This window comes from Lontra canadensis, unplaced genomic scaffold, assembly GCF_010015895.1.
Source record: "Lontra canadensis isolate GAN:19392208 unplaced genomic scaffold, GSC_riverotter_1.0 scaffold7, whole genome shotgun sequence".
In the NCBI taxonomy this organism is placed as follows: domain Eukaryota; kingdom Metazoa; phylum Chordata; class Mammalia; order Carnivora; family Mustelidae; genus Lontra; species Lontra canadensis.
The window spans coordinates 28,505,976-28,524,376 of record NW_022631001.1 but is presented as its reverse complement, the minus strand read 5'-3'; the positions used below and the strand labels follow the sequence as shown (position 1 = coordinate 28,524,376).

The window sequence follows — 18,401 nt, the reverse complement described above, 5'->3', positions numbered from 1 at the left end:
TTTTTCCTACAGTAGGAATATTCTTTGGAAGAGGCAAGCAGAGGAAGAGAGACTGATTTTGAGAGCACAGTTTCAAAGCAGGATCACATAACATACAGGTTTCAGTATCACATCTTTCCCTCCTCTTGGTGCTATTCTCAATGTTCAGTTTTCTTTCTTACACATCTCCTTATGTAAACTTTCTGTCCTTTCTTTCATCTTCTTTGTGCCTTATACCTTTGGTAATTTGACTAATTCTCAGTTATAGGAAAAAACCGTATGTGCTTGTGTTCTTACCTTAATGCTTATCCTTATGAGTTGTTGTTCCTTTAAGTCTTAGGGATGATCATAGTGTAAGAATTCCACTGGGTGTAAGATACAATCAGGACTGGTCAGGAATGTCCACCATTGAGAAAACAGTGGAGTCTGGAGGGCTTGCAGGGTGTTGGTGAGTTGCTGGTGACTCTTAACTGGACATTTGTTTGGGAAAAAACTGTGCTTCAATCAGCAACTTTCACATTTGCCAATTAGTGTATCAGTAAGTAGTATTTGGAAGTCGATTTCAATACATAAATTAGTTTAATTATCAGCTCACCAGGCAGTTAGCGTGTCACCATGTTAAAAATAAGACCATTGATATTTCATTAATGACCTGATAACCTATGTCAAAATCTGTCATCGTTTCCAGGAAGACTGATCTATTCCTAGAACACTCAATAAAGAAAGCAATGTTAGCATTGGATGGAAAATGACATCCATGTTTTAATTGGAATGAATTCACTAGAGCCCTTAGTTCTGAAAGACTGGTAATAAAATGTAAAAGACAAAACAATTTACATTAAGGTTTAGGCTAGAGCATGGGTGATGGGGAAGAAACATATGGAACTTAGCTACAGGGAAGGGGCAAAGTGAGGGATGAGATTTAAACCCAATAAAAGTGTAAGGGACATAAGAAGAAGGGAATAGGAAAATGACAGGATGGAAATAACATCTAGCTGAATCCTAGGTGCATGTGCAAGAAAGGCAGAAATCACTAGACGTGCCTAGCCAAAGCCAACCAGAATTAGGTGAACCATGTATATGAGTCAAAAGTAATTGAGACTATGGACTCTGAAAAACAACCTGACGGTCTTGAAGCGGTGGGGGGTGGGAGGTTGGGGGAACAAGGTGGTGAGTATTAGGGAGGGCACGTATTGCATGGAGCACTGGGTGTGGTGCAAAAACAGTGAATACTGTTACGCTGAAAAGAAATTTTAAAAAATGTAATTGTGTAATGTAAGCCACTGACATTGCACAGTGCTTTTTCATGTGGTATTTTTTTTCATTAGCTAATTGACACAATAAGTAACTTGCATAAACTCTTCAAATATTAGTTTAATATTTAATGCTAGTGCATTCATTTTCTATTGCTGTGTAATAAATGACCACGAACTGCACTGCTCACATTTGTTTATAATACAACCGTTCTGTAGGTCAGAGTGTGGTAAGTTTCAATGGTTCTCCACTTAGGCTTTCATGGCCACCATCAAGGTGATGGCTGGGCTAGGGTCCTATATGAAATTTCTAGGAAAGAATGCATTTCCAAAGGCATTCACATTGTTGGCAGAATGTATTTCCTTGGCACTAAGAATGATGTCCCTACTTTTTGGAGGCAGTCAGCTGGGACCCTTTCTCTGCTCCCAGGGACTGCCTGAATTCTTTCTCATGTGGGCCCCTAAATCTTCAAACTAGTAACCATCTGTCAAGTGCTTCTGAGACATTGAATCATTTTGGGTTACCATTCCACCACTAGTTTAAATATTTTGCTAGTGAAAAATCTTTTCTTTTAAGAGCTCATGTGATTAGATTTGGTCTACCCTGTCTTTTCATGGCCTGCTATCTCATTTCATTTTAGTGAGATAATGACTTCTAAATTTCCATCTGCTGTCTTCAGCACCAAATGCAATGCTTCCTTGAAGCAGAAAGTTGTAAATTCCATAAAGTTTAGTAATGTAACAGTCCCAGAAGGTTAGGAGGCACCTGGAAAGATTTCAGGCACCCCTCTCTGGGGCTTCCTGAGTGTGTTGGTTCTGTGGGGTTGCACAATATACTTATCCATACAAAGTATTATAAAGTGAACTACAACTCAGGTAAATATGGTATCATCCCAAGAGAGCCCATTTTTCTGAAAAGACCATGAGGTTTGTGTCCTTGATGCCAAGTCAACTTCCTAATTTATGTAGGTATCATCAATTCCTGTCTGTTGAATCAATAGAACAGGAATGGTGGATCCAAAATGGAAGGACCAACTTTCCTACAATGGAAAATATGTTCACGATAGTGAGAAGAAACCAGATCGCAGAACTAGAGATGGACTGTATTTTAAGAGATAGGGAATTAAAATTACTTTTAACTTTTTTCTTTTTTACTCCTTTAATGTGGCTACTAGAAAATTTAAAATCAAGTACATGGCTCAAATTATATTTCTACTGAACAGTTTTGGTCTAGAGAGAGCTTTTTTGTTTCTTCACAGGGATCTGCCATGTGGTCCAACAACAGTGCTGCCCCTTTTCTACTGACTGGCTTCCCAGGTCTGGAGATATTTCATCCTTGGATTTCCATTTCCTTCTTTGTCATTTATGTCTCCATACTCTTCAGCAATGGAACCCTCCTCTTCCTTATCAAAGAAGACCATACCCTCCATGAGCCGATGTACTACTTTTTGGCTATATTGGCAGCCACGGACCTTGGAGTGACTTTAACAACGATGCCCACTGTGCTTGGTGTTCTGTGGCTTGATCATAGGGCAATTAGCCATGGAGCTTGCTACTTTCAGTCCTATCTAATCCATTCACTCTCTATTGTGGAGTCTGGAGTCTTGCTTGTTATGGCCTATGATCGTTTTATTGCCATCCGCAATCCGCTGAGATATACCTCCATTCTCACCAACGCTAAGGTGGTGAAGATAGGTGTGGGGGTTCTAATGAGGGGATTTATACTTATTGTTCCCATAATCACCACCCTCTCTGGATTCCCATACTGTAAATCCCATGCCCTCTCCCATGCTTTCTGTCTGCATCAGGATGTGATCAAACTGGCTTGTGCCGACATCACCTTCAATAGACTCTATCCTATAGTCCTGGTCTCATTAACTGGTTTCTTGGACTCTGTGCTTATCCTTATCTCTTATATTCTAATCCTTAATACTGTGATGGGAATTGCCTCAGGTAAAGAGCAGGCTAAGGCTCTAAACACTTGTGTCTCCCATATTAGCTGTGTTCTGGTTTTTTATGTCACTGTTACTGGGCTGACCCTCATTCATCGATTTGGGAAATATGTACCACATGTAGTTCATATTATCATGAGCTATATCTACTTCCTTTTTCCCCCATTTATGAATCCAATAATCTATAGTATTAAGACCAAGCAGATAAGGAATGGTATCAATCAACTTTTCTTTCTTCACAGAATTTGATTCTGATCTCTTTACCTTGGGGTCTCTCCCCACTACAGGATGGGTTTCTTGGAAGAATGGACTATGGACTATGTGAGGCTAATGTGGCTTGCAATCAAAAGGACTGGCATTCCTGTCATTTAAAAGACACAGCCTCATTGCCCTAATTCTTAGCTCCTTACCACCATCATACTCTGAAAGACACTGACTTTTTGGTAGATCTGTTTGGTAGATTGGTTCGCTATATACTGTCATTTTTCTCATCTGGTAGAATTGTCTTCATGATTACCTGAAGCCAATGATACTTGAAATGTTTGCAGTCTTTTCATTGAGAAGGGAATGAGATAGCTTGCAAGAGTTCCCTGGCATTTTTGTGGAAAATAGCTAAACATTTCTTGTATGCCCGAAAGCACATCAGACATGATGGGGGGGGATCTTAGAAAACCCTACTAATATTACATGGTGCTAGAGTGGATCAGAAATAAATGAGAATGAGCACTGGGTGTTATATGCAATTGATGAATTACTGAACACTACATCTGAAAATAATGATGTGCTATATGTTGGCTAATTGAATGTAAATTAAAAAAAAAAAAAGAAGTGAGAATAAGATATTCAGGCCAAGAGAGGGCTTACTGTCAAAACCACTCAAGGCCAAAGAAGAACTTGGATTCCAGCAGATGCCAATATAACTAGATGCCCCCTCTAGGTAGATTAATAAGAAGCCTCTGAGTTGCTGATATCTGATGTCTTCAAATTTAGGGGATGAGGATATCAAACCACTACAATAAAATAAAGTTCCATTTCTGGCATACCTGAGTTTTTTGTGTGTGTGTTCTTCAGTTCATAACCTTGACATACACTTAATGAAAAAGGATACTTGTCAAAGAAACATTCTAATATGTGCACAGGGCAACATTTTGTCCTTTCCTGGATTGAGGGGTTGCTGGTGAAATATTTTCAGGAAATATTGTAATTGTATGGACTTGAAACACATAAAACATTTAAGGAAAGTTCTCTCAGGGCCTCCCATACACTTTATTCCATGCAGGGGTAAACATGATGAGAATCTGTACATCAGCAATATAGGAATAAAAGTTTTATTTTATTAGTTCATCAAATGGTTAAAAGAGAGAATGATGTCCATTCAACAAAATAATTGAAAATACGTTGGAAAATAGAATGTCAATGTAGTCAATCAATAATTAGTCCATGCCATTGGGGAGGGTATGTGCTATGGCGAATGCTGTGAAGTGTGTAAACCTGGTGATTCACAGACCTGTAACCCTGGGGCTAATAATACATTATATGTTTATAAAAAATAATTAGTCCATGCCTTTTTTTTTTCTCTTCTAACTGGAGAAGGAATTGCATATCCCTATGTCTTACTGGATCAGTGGAATGATTTCCTATAACCAACAGATTCTCTTGTAAAGGAATTTATTTCTCCATTAGAAATGATTATTTATAAAATAATCTATGAAAACCATTGATTTAAATCTTCCATCACTGTTTGCTTCCAGTCCTAATTCAGCTAGTTTTTTTTTTTCTCATTTTAATTAGGCTTTCCCCATTGATTCTATGAGAGAGAAGGGAATAATAGATCAATTGGCCTGTACAGTCCAGGCAGTTTAAAAATTAAAAATAAACGAATATATAAAAAGAACTTAAAAGAAAGGGAAAAGATACATTTAAAAAAATCAAAGCAATGGTGATATAAGTAAATCTAACATAACAAGTGTTTCTAATAGAGTGATACCTAGAAATGAATTAAAAGAAAAACAATGAAATATACAAGGTAATCCCATAGTTATAAACTATTTAAAGAAAATGTAATGGGCATGATCTTTATTTTTTATCATCTATTTATATATGTGCAAAAACATCATAAAAATTTAAGATTTCATAGAAATATAGTTACTAATCAATTTACCATGCCATCTTGTTATTTATAAGATTATATTCTATCTTTTGTAGTATATACTCTGTTCTCAAACTTCCCCAAATAAAATGGGTAGAGTTTATCTAGACATATGGAACATACAATTACATTTAAAAAAGCTAAAACTGTAATCATGTTATACCTTTGACTATAGTAATTTTACTTGCATCAATTTATTCTTAGGAAAATGGAAAATTTGTTAAAAAAAAAAAGCCAAGTATGGTAGAAAGAATGTAGTCTTGGAAGAAAAAAGCACATCTACTTTTTCCTTCTTCACTTTCAACCTTTGTGATCTTGAACAAGTCATTAAATCTCTGAGCCTCAATTAAGAATAATAAAATGCATGCTATTTGCATTCATATGTCCTGTTAATTATATTAACATCATTGTACTGGCAAAGCTAGACATCTGAAGATTTCAACCTGTCAGCACTAAAATAGAAGGGAAGAACATTCAGCCAGTAGGAAATCATTTAATATATGATGATTCTTTCCCATGATGAAATACATTATTAATATGAATAAAAATTATAAGTTTTAAATAGCCTTTGGAAATGATGGTGCTCCTTCAGGCTTTTCTCTCCATCACTCTCAATATAGTTTACTCTTATGAGGATGCAAAGACATCCAGTCCGTTGACTGGTATTTCTGATTCCTTCTTGTCTTATTTACCTTGACAACCTAGATGGGTTTATTTTCCCTTCTTTGGAAACTCTTTAGCCAGTATCCTATGTGTTTTGTGTGTCTGACTTTTTGTTTTGGCTTATTTTAAATTTATCCTAAACATTTCATTCTTTTATGCTCTTCTGAGAAAATGAAACAAAACAAAGCAAGATGACCCTTGTTGTAGATCTTAACATTTTCCAGGCCTTGTGCTAACACATAACATAAGTTATTTTTACCATCAGTCTTAGGAGTATTTACTTAATCTTTGTGACAATCATTTCAATGACTTCCATCATCCCATTTTTACAGATGAGGAAGCTCCAGTGCTATGTATGTAAAGACACAGAACCTGTAAGTAAGATTGGGATCATTCTCATACTCCAGGGTCCCTGCCCTTACCCATGAATTACAGTAATTTGAAACAAAGTTTCCAACCTAATCTAATTTGATATGACTATTGATCATTCTCACGTCCCTCCTCCTGTTCTCATATTTGTTTTCTGAACTCAATACACACATATATAACTCCCCAGGAGACATTTCTACCCGACTGCTTACAGACATATAAGACCCTAACCTGAATAACTCTCTTCATTCTTTTTTTCCAAATCCAGCATGAAAAACAATGCTTAGTGCACAAGAGTCAAACAACAGGTCCTGATTACCTAATAAAGTCAGTCTCTTCCTTGATCCCTATCTTAATCAATGGAGCTGCTCTTCACTCAGATAAAATTAGAGAGGCAGATGTCATCTTCCAGTTTTCTCTCTCCTTAATCTACCACCTTCAGTCAATTTCTCCTCTTCCTATGTCATAGACTCTTTCTCCGGTCCACGGCTATGCCACACTACCGACATCTCATCCCATCCACATCAACACTATTTCTCACCTGGATTATTGTAATTCAGTTCTACACACTCTTCACTCACTCTTCTACCTTTTCAACCAAGTCCTCCAAGCTTTCACCAGAGTAAACTTGTAAGAAGGATTATCTGATCACGGTCCCCTCCCCTTTACCTCACACTCATCACTCTTAGAGTGAAGTCAAAACTCCTTACGTGATTTGTAAAATCCAACGTGATTAGAATCTGCTGCCACAGATTCATTTTGTATCACATTTTGCCACATTTTTCTTTTTAGCTATACTAAAATTCTTTTTGTTTGAATTCATCATATTTCTTTCTTGCCTTTGGCCTGTGCACATTTTTCCTCCCTGTTTGGAACTGAACTCTATCCTACTCACAACGACCATTTTCCTTACCTTCCTCTTTATTCAATTCTCTGCTGAAATCACATTTCTTTTGGGAAGTTTTCACTGATCCCAGAGATAGTCCCTGTGTGCTTCCATTAGCATGTTATCATCGATGCAGTAATGACAGTGGTATGAAAATGTATGGTTAAAGAAGAAAAAAAAAAAGAAAAGGAAAGAAAAGAAAATTTATGATAAATATTTTTTTTCTGATACCCATCGTACTATTCTCTGTTCATCGTGAAGCTGACGCAAAAAGATTAATGATCTAAAAATAAGGTAATTTTAAGACAAAAAGTTAATTGTCCCCATAGCTATGAAGAAATTCACTTGTGTTCTTTTAATCAGAACTTATTTCCCCAAAGGAATAGAAAAGACAAAAATGCAATTCGAATTCCTAAGCTCTAGGATCGACAATGGCACATGTGACCCTTGAGAAAAATAGGTATACTTGTGTCATTTAAGGTGGACAACAGGAAGGATATGCATGGATTTCTTAAACCCTGATGCTGAGGATTTGGTTGGGGGGGGGATCATATAAGCAAATTCTGATATTCCACCTCTGCTGGTATCTGAGTTTCCAGTCTTCCTCCCACATCCTTTGGGGAATGCATGAATGACCTGAGGACATTGTTTAAGTGGCCCATTTACTCCCAGAAAGATTAAAGAGATCAGGGGGTCTCCTGAGTGGCTGTAAATCTCTGGGGAAGTGATTCCTACATATATAAGCTTTCTAATGGGGCCTATGGCTATGTGAGGGAAACTAATGGCTATGTGAGGGAAACATCTAAACCTGGTCTTCAAATAGGGCAGGAACAAGTCCCTGTTACAGCAACAAGACTGGAGTGGGAGTGTGCCGGGAACAGAAATATGGAATGACTCTTTTCCCTTCTGATATTATATGTAGTCAAGAGAAGCATTTAAGAAGGTTTTCCAGAGGCCCGCATAGAAGGAAGATCCCCAGCTGAGGTGAGAGACATCTACAGCACAGACATCTTCCTTTTTTTTCATTAAGCGTATAAAAGAAACTATGCCAGATTTGGCTTTCCATCTGTGATCCTTGTTGGGTTGGCATCACCATAACCATGAGTGCCCTAAATTAAGTGTGACATTGTGTGCTTTTATCCATTTTTCTAGGTAGTTTATAGTTTTTATTAGATCTTAATAGCATGCATGCTTACCTGTGTGTGTGTTTACACTTTAGGACTACTGTCTTAGAAAGGGCATGTGAGACTCCCTAGGAAAAATAGAAAACCCGAGACTCTGTTTCTGGCCCATTACTCTTGTACCTACAGGATCTATTCCTCATTCCATTAATGAGGATGGGAGTAGATGAGAGATGAGGGGGAGCAGGACTCAGAGTCTCTTCTCTGGTCACCTGTGCATTTCAACTTTGTGATGGATTCTTTATTCACTATTTCCTTTTGAAGTACACATATCCTTCCTTTCTCTTCTTTCCTCATACACCCAAGCCCCCTTTGCTTCTTTCCTTCCCCCATATCCACTGAGAGTCAAGTTGTGCTCTCAGACTGAGTAGTTTGGTCCATTTCTATGGATGTCTCTGTGAGTGTGTGTGTGTGTGTGTGTGTGTGTGTGTGTGTGTGTGTTGTTGTTGTTATAAGTCTAGAAATCCTATTTACTTAGAAAAACATCATAACATGAAAATCAGGTTGATAAATTATCTAGATGTTTTGGGACATTCATTGGCTATACTTTGCATAAAAATGCACAATGACCAAGAACAATATAAACTCTACTGGTGTGTATTGTGCGATTCTTAAGGACAGAGACTGTGCTTATGGAATGATTTTCTCAGCAATCAACGTAGTGGGAGCCATGTGGTGTATGCTCGCTAATTCCCTGCACATTCCAAATAATAATCTTTCCACTTGTCCCAGATGATACTGAGGGATGGTGCTCCCACTGGCTGTCTATACCTTCAGGTGTACAGCATCCTTTGAGGACAGTTCATCAGATATTGATAACACAGTTCCCGCAGAACTTTAGGAAGTCACTGAAGAAAATACATGTTCTGAATTGGGAGCTGCCTATCAATTTCAAGACCATAGCTTTCCTCTCTCCACCTAGACAAATTAATTATTCTGCACCTGATATAATTTCCTCAACATCTGTCAATAAACAAAGCCATATAGCCAAGCCATGTTTATGGAATTTTGCTACATAATGTAGGCTTGGGAGTATGCATGAAGGATGGTCCCAGCACTGAAGAAACTGTCTATGGTGGCCTAAGTTTGATGACAGTATCTTGTACTCCTGGTAGCCCCATACACCTGCTCCTGGACAAGTATCAAGGTTCTCTTTTCATCTTGGACAGGTTTTCCCTTTATTCCAAAGGTTCAGAAATATGTCCTGGTTTTACATTCTTAGAGGTATTATAGCCTTCTCTGTATCTTGTTATTTTTCTGATGAAAACCTAGCTACAGAGGAAGATATAGCCTCCTTGTTTCAAACATTTTGTGTGTGTGCGTGTGTGCTCATAAAAACAATGAAAGCTTATGTCCTTGTTGATCTTGGACATTTTATTACCAGTCTCTGAAGAAACTTAATTAGCTTTTAAGGAGAAGCTTACAGTCTGGAAATATGGTTTATTCATTCTGAATTATTTTTCTTTAATAAATTAAATAAATTCAGGACCTTGTGTTTTTTTTGTTTGTTTGTTTTTGTTTGGTTTATTTCTGCTATTTTCCCCTTCAGAATACATATCTCTAATTCACTACCTCTCCCAACTACTTTTTCTTTCTCTGCCATGTTGTTTTCTCACCCCTGTTTTTTAAAACTCAGGCAATTTTGATTTTATTTTTACTATACAACATTTGTACAGTAATACTAATTTAAACTTCTATATTATTTGATATGCTTTAATTTTAGGTAACTCCTTGTGTTGGTGATTTCTATCTCAGTTACTGCCATGCCATATAGATGTAACTTCAAAGCATTTTCTATTATTTTTATTATGTTCAATTAGCCAACATACAATACATCATCAGTTTTTGATATAGTCTTCAACCATTCGTTAGTTGCTTATAACACCCAGTGCCCATCACCACACGTGCCCTCCTTAATACCCATCACCCAGTCACCCCATCCTCCCACCCTCTCTCTTCCATAACCCTCAGTTTGTTTCTTGGAGTCCAGAGTTTTTCATGTTTTGTCTCCCTCTCTGATCTCTTCCCATTCAGTTTTTCTTCTCTTCTCCTGTAGTCCTCCACTCTATTCTTTATGTTCCACATATGGGTGAGATCTTTTGATAATTTTTTTTTCTGCTTGACTTATTTCACTTAGCATAATCCCCTCCAGTTCCATCCATGTCAATGCAAATGCTAAGTATTCATCATTTCTGATGGATGAATAATATTCCATTGCATATATGAACTACATCTTCTTTATCCATTCATCTGTTGAAGGGCATCTCACCTCCTTCCACAGTCTGGGTATTATGGACATTGCTGCTATGAATGTTGGGGTGCATGTACCTTCTTTTCATTGCATCTGTATCTTTGGGGTAAATACCTAGTAGTGCAATTGCTGGGTCATATGGTAGCTCTATTTTTAACATTTTGAGGAATCCCCATCCTGTTTTCCAAAGCACTATATGTATTATATGCTGGCTAATGGAACGTAATAATAATAACAAAAAAGAAGAGACGTGTTGAAGGAGAAGGAGCTAAGAGCTAAGAGGTAAGGAGCTAAGAGGTAAGAGACACTATTCAATAGGGAGCCTGCTTCTCCCTCTCCCACTCCCCCTGCTTGTCACCCTCTCTCTTTTTGTCAAATAAATCTTAAAAAAAAAAAAAAGAGGTAAGAGGAGACAGAAAGAATCTGAACATTCAGTGAAGTCAAATGATTTTCTGACAAGAAGCAGAAAGAGAACCAATGAATAAAGCAGCTATGAAAAAAAAATTACATGAGGTCATTTGGCAGAACAAAGAAGCACCCATGTAGAAGAATCCAAAAGCATGAATCTTCAAAGATGGAGTAGATATGAAATGTTTACAGCAGTGATTCTTAGATATTATTGTATACCTGGCCCGGGATGGGTTTTAAGGAGGGCACATATTGCATGGAGCACTGGGTGTTATACACAAATAATGAATCTTGGAACACTGCATCAAAAACTAATGAAGTACTGTATGGTGATTGACATAATATAATAAAAAATAATAATTAAAAAAAGATACTACTGTACACCTGAATCACTTGGGAATCATGATCAAAGGCAAAATTTAGTTCAGTGGGTTGGAGGTAGAGTCTAAGGCCACATGTCTAACAAATCCCTGTGCTTGTTAGCTGTGGCTGGTCTCTGGCCCACATTTCTGGTAGCCAACTCTAAAAAGAGGTAACCAACTGTTGGAGCAACAAAGGAATCAAAAGTGATGGTGGTGGCCTGTGTTCCATAAAGCACCAACATTCAATTTCAGGAACAAAGGCAAGTTTTCCTAACTGAAAACTATGTATTTATCATGAGTGCGAATAGCAAGAAAGCAGCTAAGTAAGATCATTAACCACTTGTACTTACTTATTTGTTATTATTTGTACTTATTTGCTATTGTTATATACTGTTATTGGAAAAATTTTAAGCATAAACACAATAATATGACCTGATATTATAAGAAAGATTAATGAAAATGTTTCATTTAATTTGAGAAAATTAACCTAATATTTTTTTCTACTTAGGGGAAGACTAACCTTCTTTATCTCAAGTATAACCTGCAAATTCTCTATTCTTCTTCTGTAGGGAAATACCTGTGAAGTTCCATTTATCATACCAATTAATTATCTCTAAGTATGAAGATTACGATTAAGGCTTCTGTGGTATAATATCACTAAAGAACCTAAATTCCTGGTTAAAGGTTTTTATAAAGCTGCTCTCCACCTATGGGCACACTATGTGGCCTAATACTAGCACTGCCCCCTTTTTGCTGACTGGCTTCCCTGGTCTGGAGGCTGCTCATCACTGGATCTCCATCCCCTTCTTTATAGTCTACGTCTCTGTGCTTCTTGGCAATGGTACTCTCCTCTACCTCATCAAGGATGACCACAGCCTCCATGAACCCATGTACTATTTCCTTGCCATGCTGGCAGGCACAGATCTGATGGTGACATTGACCACGATGCCTACCGTAATGGGCGTCTTATGGATGAACCACCGGGAGATAAGCCACGGAGCCTGCTTCCTGCAGGCCTACTTCATTCATTCCCTTTCCATTGTGGAATCAGGTGTCTTGCTTGTCATGGCTTATGACCGTTTTATTGCCATCAACAATCCCTTGAGATACACTTCCATTCTCACCAATATTCGGGTGGTAATGTTAGGAATGGGAGCTTTTATGAGGGGGTTTATGTCCATCATCCCTGTAATCTTGCGTCTCTTTTCATTTCCATATTGCCACTCTCATGTTCTCTCCCATGCTTTCTGTCTTCATCAAGAAGTCATGAAACTGGCCTGTGCTGACATAACTTTCAATAGACTTTACCCGGTAATTTTGGTTTGTTTAACAGTCTTCTTAGATTCTCTTATCATTCTTTTCTCCTATATCCTAATTCTTAAGACTGTCATGGGCATAGCCTCTGGTGAAGAGAGGACCAAGGCCCTCAATACTTGTATCTCCCACATCGGCTGTGTCCTCATCTTTTATGTAACTGTGATTGGTCTGTCATTCATCCACAGGTTTGGGAAGAATGTGCCACCAGTGGTCCACATTATAATGAGCTATGTCTACTTCCTCTTCCCTCCTTTAATGAATCCAATCATCTATAGCATCAAGACCAAGCAAATTCAATATGGCATTCTCCGCCTTCTATCCAAAGATCGATTTGGAAGTTAAATGCAGTTGGTAGGGATCTGAGGTTTCTCTAAACAAAAGACCATGGAATTCCAATTCCACCAAGTCTTAAAACCTACTGTGGCAATCTCCATTTCTTCAAATGATACAATGCCATTTGTGAAGCTTATGAGTTATAAGTTTATGAGTTGATTTGTTTCCTTGTTTTCTTGTGTTCTTCTCTTCAAATTCTAAATAAAGGATAGAAATGTTTTTATTTTCTTGGAAAAGTACAGCTCTGGTATTGTGTTTTTTGTATATTCAAGTTAATTTTTATGCTAAAACACATTGACAATTTGTTGTAGCTATTTGCATGGCTTACTTTGGACTTTTCTGATCATGTCTCTTGTCATTTTCCTATCAGGGAGTTCATCATTTCTTAATTTATTTGTGGGAACTCATTATAAATGAACCCTCATGAGCCATTTATTTTGCAAATATATCCCAGTTTCTATTTGTCTTTTTATAGATAGAATTTAAAATTTTATATATAAGTAACTTCATTTTTATTTACTTTATTGACATTTGGGGGCCACATGATAAGGACTTCCTTGATTCCAGGTTTTTTTTTTTCATGTTTTCTTGTTTATTGCATAACTTCTGTTTGGACATTCTATTTTGTAAAAGGTTAATATTTGGAGAAAATTAAGAAATTTAAACCAGTCCTCATTGATTCTATTTTCAAAATAGTAACACTAATCAGCTATTTGGTTGATATTTTAAGGTGTGAGACAGGAATGATGCTAAACAAAAAATGTTTAATAGCAAACAAATTAATACAAAATATTATCTTACTTAAACCCAACTCACTGGGGGGGGTCAAAAATCAAAGAAACCTACATTTAAAATTATCTTTGCAGTTAGCTACAACATGTGAAGGACAAACTGTTTTGAGGATGTGGGTTCCAAAAAGGATCACCTCTACACTGAGCTAAGGGGAAGATTCTCTGAAGAGCGTGTCTTTAGCTGAGACCAGAGGGCAGATGAGTAGTTAATTGTTGAGATAGAGATAAGAATGTTTTAAGCTGAAAGTAGTATGTGAGAAGGCTATTGGTTGAATGGTTCATGAAAACTTCTGGGAATGTGGCTCACGTGAAGAGAGTGACAGCTCGAAGGAGAGGGTGGGCAGGGAAAAGGAGGTTAAATCAATAGCATCCTGTTAGCCAAGGCAAGTGTTTTGAGTGTCTACCCAGAGAGTCACAAGAAGCTACTGAATTAGTTCCAACCAAGAGAGTGATACGATTTCTGTGATCTTTACAATTTATATGTTGAGGTATGATGTGAATTTTAGCATAGCAAGGGGGGCATAAGAAAATCAGAAAGATAACTGTGCCAGTTTCAGAGACAGAGATATTAGTAACTAAAATTATTAAAATGAAGATAAATGTATTGGATATATATAAGATGTATATAAGATCTAAAATTGATAGATTTTAGAAAAACATATAAAAGAAAAGTTTGGGAAGAAACAAATAAAAAATATCTGGATTATTTTAAGAATATGAATGTCATCAACCCCAAAATGATTACTGATTATGCATAAAATCCATGTTTGAAAAACACTCGGTTAATTTGAAGATGAGTAACTGTCTCAGTAATGAAGTTTGACCCCTTAAAATTACCAAAGGAAATATTTTATGCTGTAGCACTAAGCTTTTAAGAGAAGAGAGTAATATATTCATTAGTTAGTCATTTTAAAAATAATTTTAATATGTGTATCTTTTTTCCTGATTATTAATGATCACAGTAAAAGCTAGTCCTGTATGAGCATGAAAGGATAGGGGTACAAGACAATACAAAAAACCGGAAGCATTTGACACTAATAGAAGCTCATAGAATACATGGGTCTTTGCATTCTTACCCAGGGAGAAAAAGGGATAAAGTTTTCACCCAGTGATTCTTCACTGGAGTGTGTTCACTTCTCTCAAACCCTACTGATACCACCCCATCACATCCACTCCAACACAATTTATCATCTGGATTGCTGTGTCTTGATTCTTCTTACTTGTTCTATCTTTCTTCCAGTGTGCTCCTCATACTGTAGCAAGTGACCTTTAAACAAGGATTACCTGATCGTAAGCACGGCCTATCATTTATTTCATACTCTTGTCATTTGAGTGAAGTCAAAATTCATTACATGAATTGTAACAACCTATGTGATCAAAATCTGCTACCAAAGATTCATTTTATGTTAAGCTTTCTTTTGTAAGTTGTTCTAGAGATGCTATAATTTTTAGTATAAATTTATAATAAAAAATTTTTTGGCTTAAATTCATCATTTTTTTTCTTGTCCCATGATTAGTGCACATGTTTTTCTTTGATTGGTTTGTTTTTTGTTTATTTCTCTGCATGGAATTAGTGCCCTATCTTAGAAAAAAAATATTATATTCCTTATGCTTCTATTATTCAGTTCTCAGCTTAAACAGCACTTCCAGGAACCTTGCTCAGATCCCAGAGATGTATTCTATGTGCTCTTCCTAGCACACTGACATTCATATAGTAGTGACAGTGCTTTATAAATTCATGGAAAATATACTTTCTGGTTCCCACTAGATTTTTGAGTTTCATTAATGAAATGAACATGTCTGTCATCCTGATCCTGTCACAAAATAGACAATGATAAATGAAGTAATTTTAAGATACAATAGAAGACAACTTTCATTCACCTGGCTGTTCACAGACACATTGAGGTTCCAGTGAATCAGAACTGATTGCTCCATAGTGACAAAAAAGACAAAAATATGATTGGAATTCACAAATTCTAGGAGTAACAAAGGCACATATGACTCCCTGGACCTTTGAGATAGACAATAGTAGTGCTGATGTTGAGGATCTTGGGATCACATAATTACGCCCTGACATGCCCATGAGGGTGGTATTTGACTTTCCAGTTTTCCTAACTCACCCTTGGGGAAACGCATGAATGGCTTTTCCCCAAAGTGGTTTAATGACCCAGCCACTTACAGAAAAAGAAGAAAGGGAAGGAGAATCAAAGAATCTGCCAAGTGGGTGGGAAGGTGAAACTCTGGGGAGGTGATTTCTACAAACATAAACTCTTCAACTTGGTCTCTTCCAAACTTTTTTGAGAAGAAAGAGTTTGGGATAAGTCCTCTAAGAAGACAGAAAGAAAGTAACCATTCCAGCAACACGAATGTGTAGTGGGTGAGTACCAGGAATAGAAATATGATAGATGCAGGCAAGAGAAGATAGAAAGATTTTCCAGAGGGCTGCATAGGGGACATATCCCACCTGATGTGAACAACATAATAGCACAGACCTCCTTTGGACAGATGTATCACAGCAGGTTTGAAGTTTTTAGTGGGGGACCCATGAATGGGCCTCAAGAATACTGTGAATGGGTTTAGACTAAATGTGACATTGTCTGCTATTATCCATTTATCTTAATCCAGGCTTTTTGACTTTCTTAAGGATTCCATAAAATGCTGACATTTAATTTCAAAACAGAACAAAATATCCTGATAACAACAAAAAATGCCTCTATCATGATTGCAAATACAAAATTAAATCAAATTTAAATGTATCAAGTATATCAATGCATTTACAACCAAACTAAAAGACAGTGTAACTAAGTAATATAATTATCTGTTTGTATATTTTTATCTTTTTTTGAAAAAAATATTGAGAAAATTTTAACCATGAACCTGATATTATATATAACGTGGGAAAAGACCACGATTCTTCATCATTATTATAGCCTAGAACTCTCCACTGCTCTTCTGAAAAAAAAAAAAAAAAGTTGTAAAACCATGTATATACCAATTAATTATCCTGAGTACAAAGATGACTGGGACTGCTGTAATATGTTCCCATAGGGTGGTAGTACAAACAGAAAACACCGGATTTCTGGGTTCGTAGCTTCCATAAACTTGCTCTCCTCCTGCGAACATACTATGTGGCCCAATATTAGCACTGCCCCCTTTTTGCTGACTGGCTTCCCTGGTCTGGAGGCTGCTCATCACTGGATCGCCATCCCCTTCTTTATAGTCTATGTCTCTGTGCTTCTTGGCAATGGTACTCTCCTCTACCTCATCAAGGATGACCACAGCCTCCATGAACCCATGTACTATTTCCTTGCCATGCTAGCAGGCACAGATCTGATGGTGACATTGACCACGATGCCTACCGTAATGGGCGTCTTATGGATGAACCACCGGGAGATAAGCCACGGATCCTGCTTCCTGCAGGCCTACTTCATTCATTCCCTTTCCATTGTGGAATCAGGTGTCTTGCTTGCCATGGCCTATGATCGATTCATCGCCATCGGCACACCTCTGAGGTATAACTCCATTCTTACCAATTCCTGGGTGATGAAGGCAGGATTGGGGGTACTAATGAGAGGTTTTTTATCCCTTGTGCCCCCAATCATGCCACTCTACTGGTTCCCATACTGCCGTTCCCATGTTCTTTCCCATGCCTTTTGCCTCCACCAAGATGTCATGAAACTCGCCTGTGCTGATATAACATTTAATCGTGTGTACCCTGTGATTCTTGTTGCTTTGACTTTCTTCCTAGATGCTCTGATTATCCTCTTCTCTTATATTTTAATCCTGAAGATGGTTATGGGCATCACTTCCGGAGAGGAGCGAGCTAAGGCCCTTAACACCTGTGTCTCCCATATTAGCTGTGTTCTGGTATTTTATATTACTGTGATTGGCCTGACTTTCATCCACAGGTTTGGGAAACATGCACCACATATGGTCCTCATTACTATGAGCTATGTCTACTTTCTGTTTCCTCCATTCATGAACCCCATTATATATAGTATCAAGACCAAGCAAATTCAGAGAAGCATCCTTCGCCTATTTTCTGTGCACAGTAGCGCTTGAGCTTTTATTTCACAATCTTGAGCTCTCTGGGAGTTTTTCATTTCCCGTTATTGGAAGAGATGCTTGGTTTTATACTGTATCTTTTCAGAGTTAGGTGACATTTTAATTATTATGTAAAACTATAAGTTGATGTGAGCAGATATACATTCTAGTATTACATGTGTATTAGAATATATATATTAGAATAAAATATGTATAGAATGTGTTATTAGAGTATATATAACATATAATATTCTATATATATTCTCTTTCTCTCTCTCTCTCTATATATATATATATTCTGTGTGTGTATTCCAATATATGTATTAGAATGAATATTGGAATTGCATAGATAGAATATTTTATTAGAATATATGTATTATACACATATGATATATATTTAAGAGAAAATCCTGGTGATCTTGGGGAAAAGGGATATAGGAAAAAGGTGAGATGGGGCATTCCA

The 18,401-nt window shown here is 37.1% G+C and overlaps 3 protein-coding genes across 3 annotated transcripts; all 3 read left to right on the top strand.

Annotated features, from left to right (window-relative positions):
* The first annotated feature begins 2,500 nt into the window (after nt 1-2,500).
* LOC116865365 (olfactory receptor 51B2-like) lies at nt 2,501-3,433 on the top strand. Its single transcript, XM_032853634.1, has one exon. The coding sequence runs from the start codon at nt 2,501-2,503 to the stop codon at nt 3,431-3,433; it is 933 nt and encodes a 310-aa protein (XP_032709525.1).
* An 8,740-nt stretch (nt 3,434-12,173) lies between these two features.
* On the top strand, nt 12,174-13,112 carry LOC116865363 (olfactory receptor 51B2). Its single transcript, XM_032853633.1, has one exon. It carries the CDS (start codon nt 12,174-12,176, stop codon nt 13,110-13,112), a length of 939 nt encoding a protein of 312 aa, XP_032709524.1.
* A 3,908-nt stretch (nt 13,113-17,020) lies between these two features.
* LOC116865362 (olfactory receptor 51B2-like) lies at nt 17,021-17,956 on the top strand. Its single transcript, XM_032853632.1, has one exon. The coding sequence runs from the start codon at nt 17,021-17,023 to the stop codon at nt 17,954-17,956; it is 936 nt and encodes a 311-aa protein (XP_032709523.1).
* The last annotated feature ends 445 nt before the right edge of the window (nt 17,957-18,401 follow it).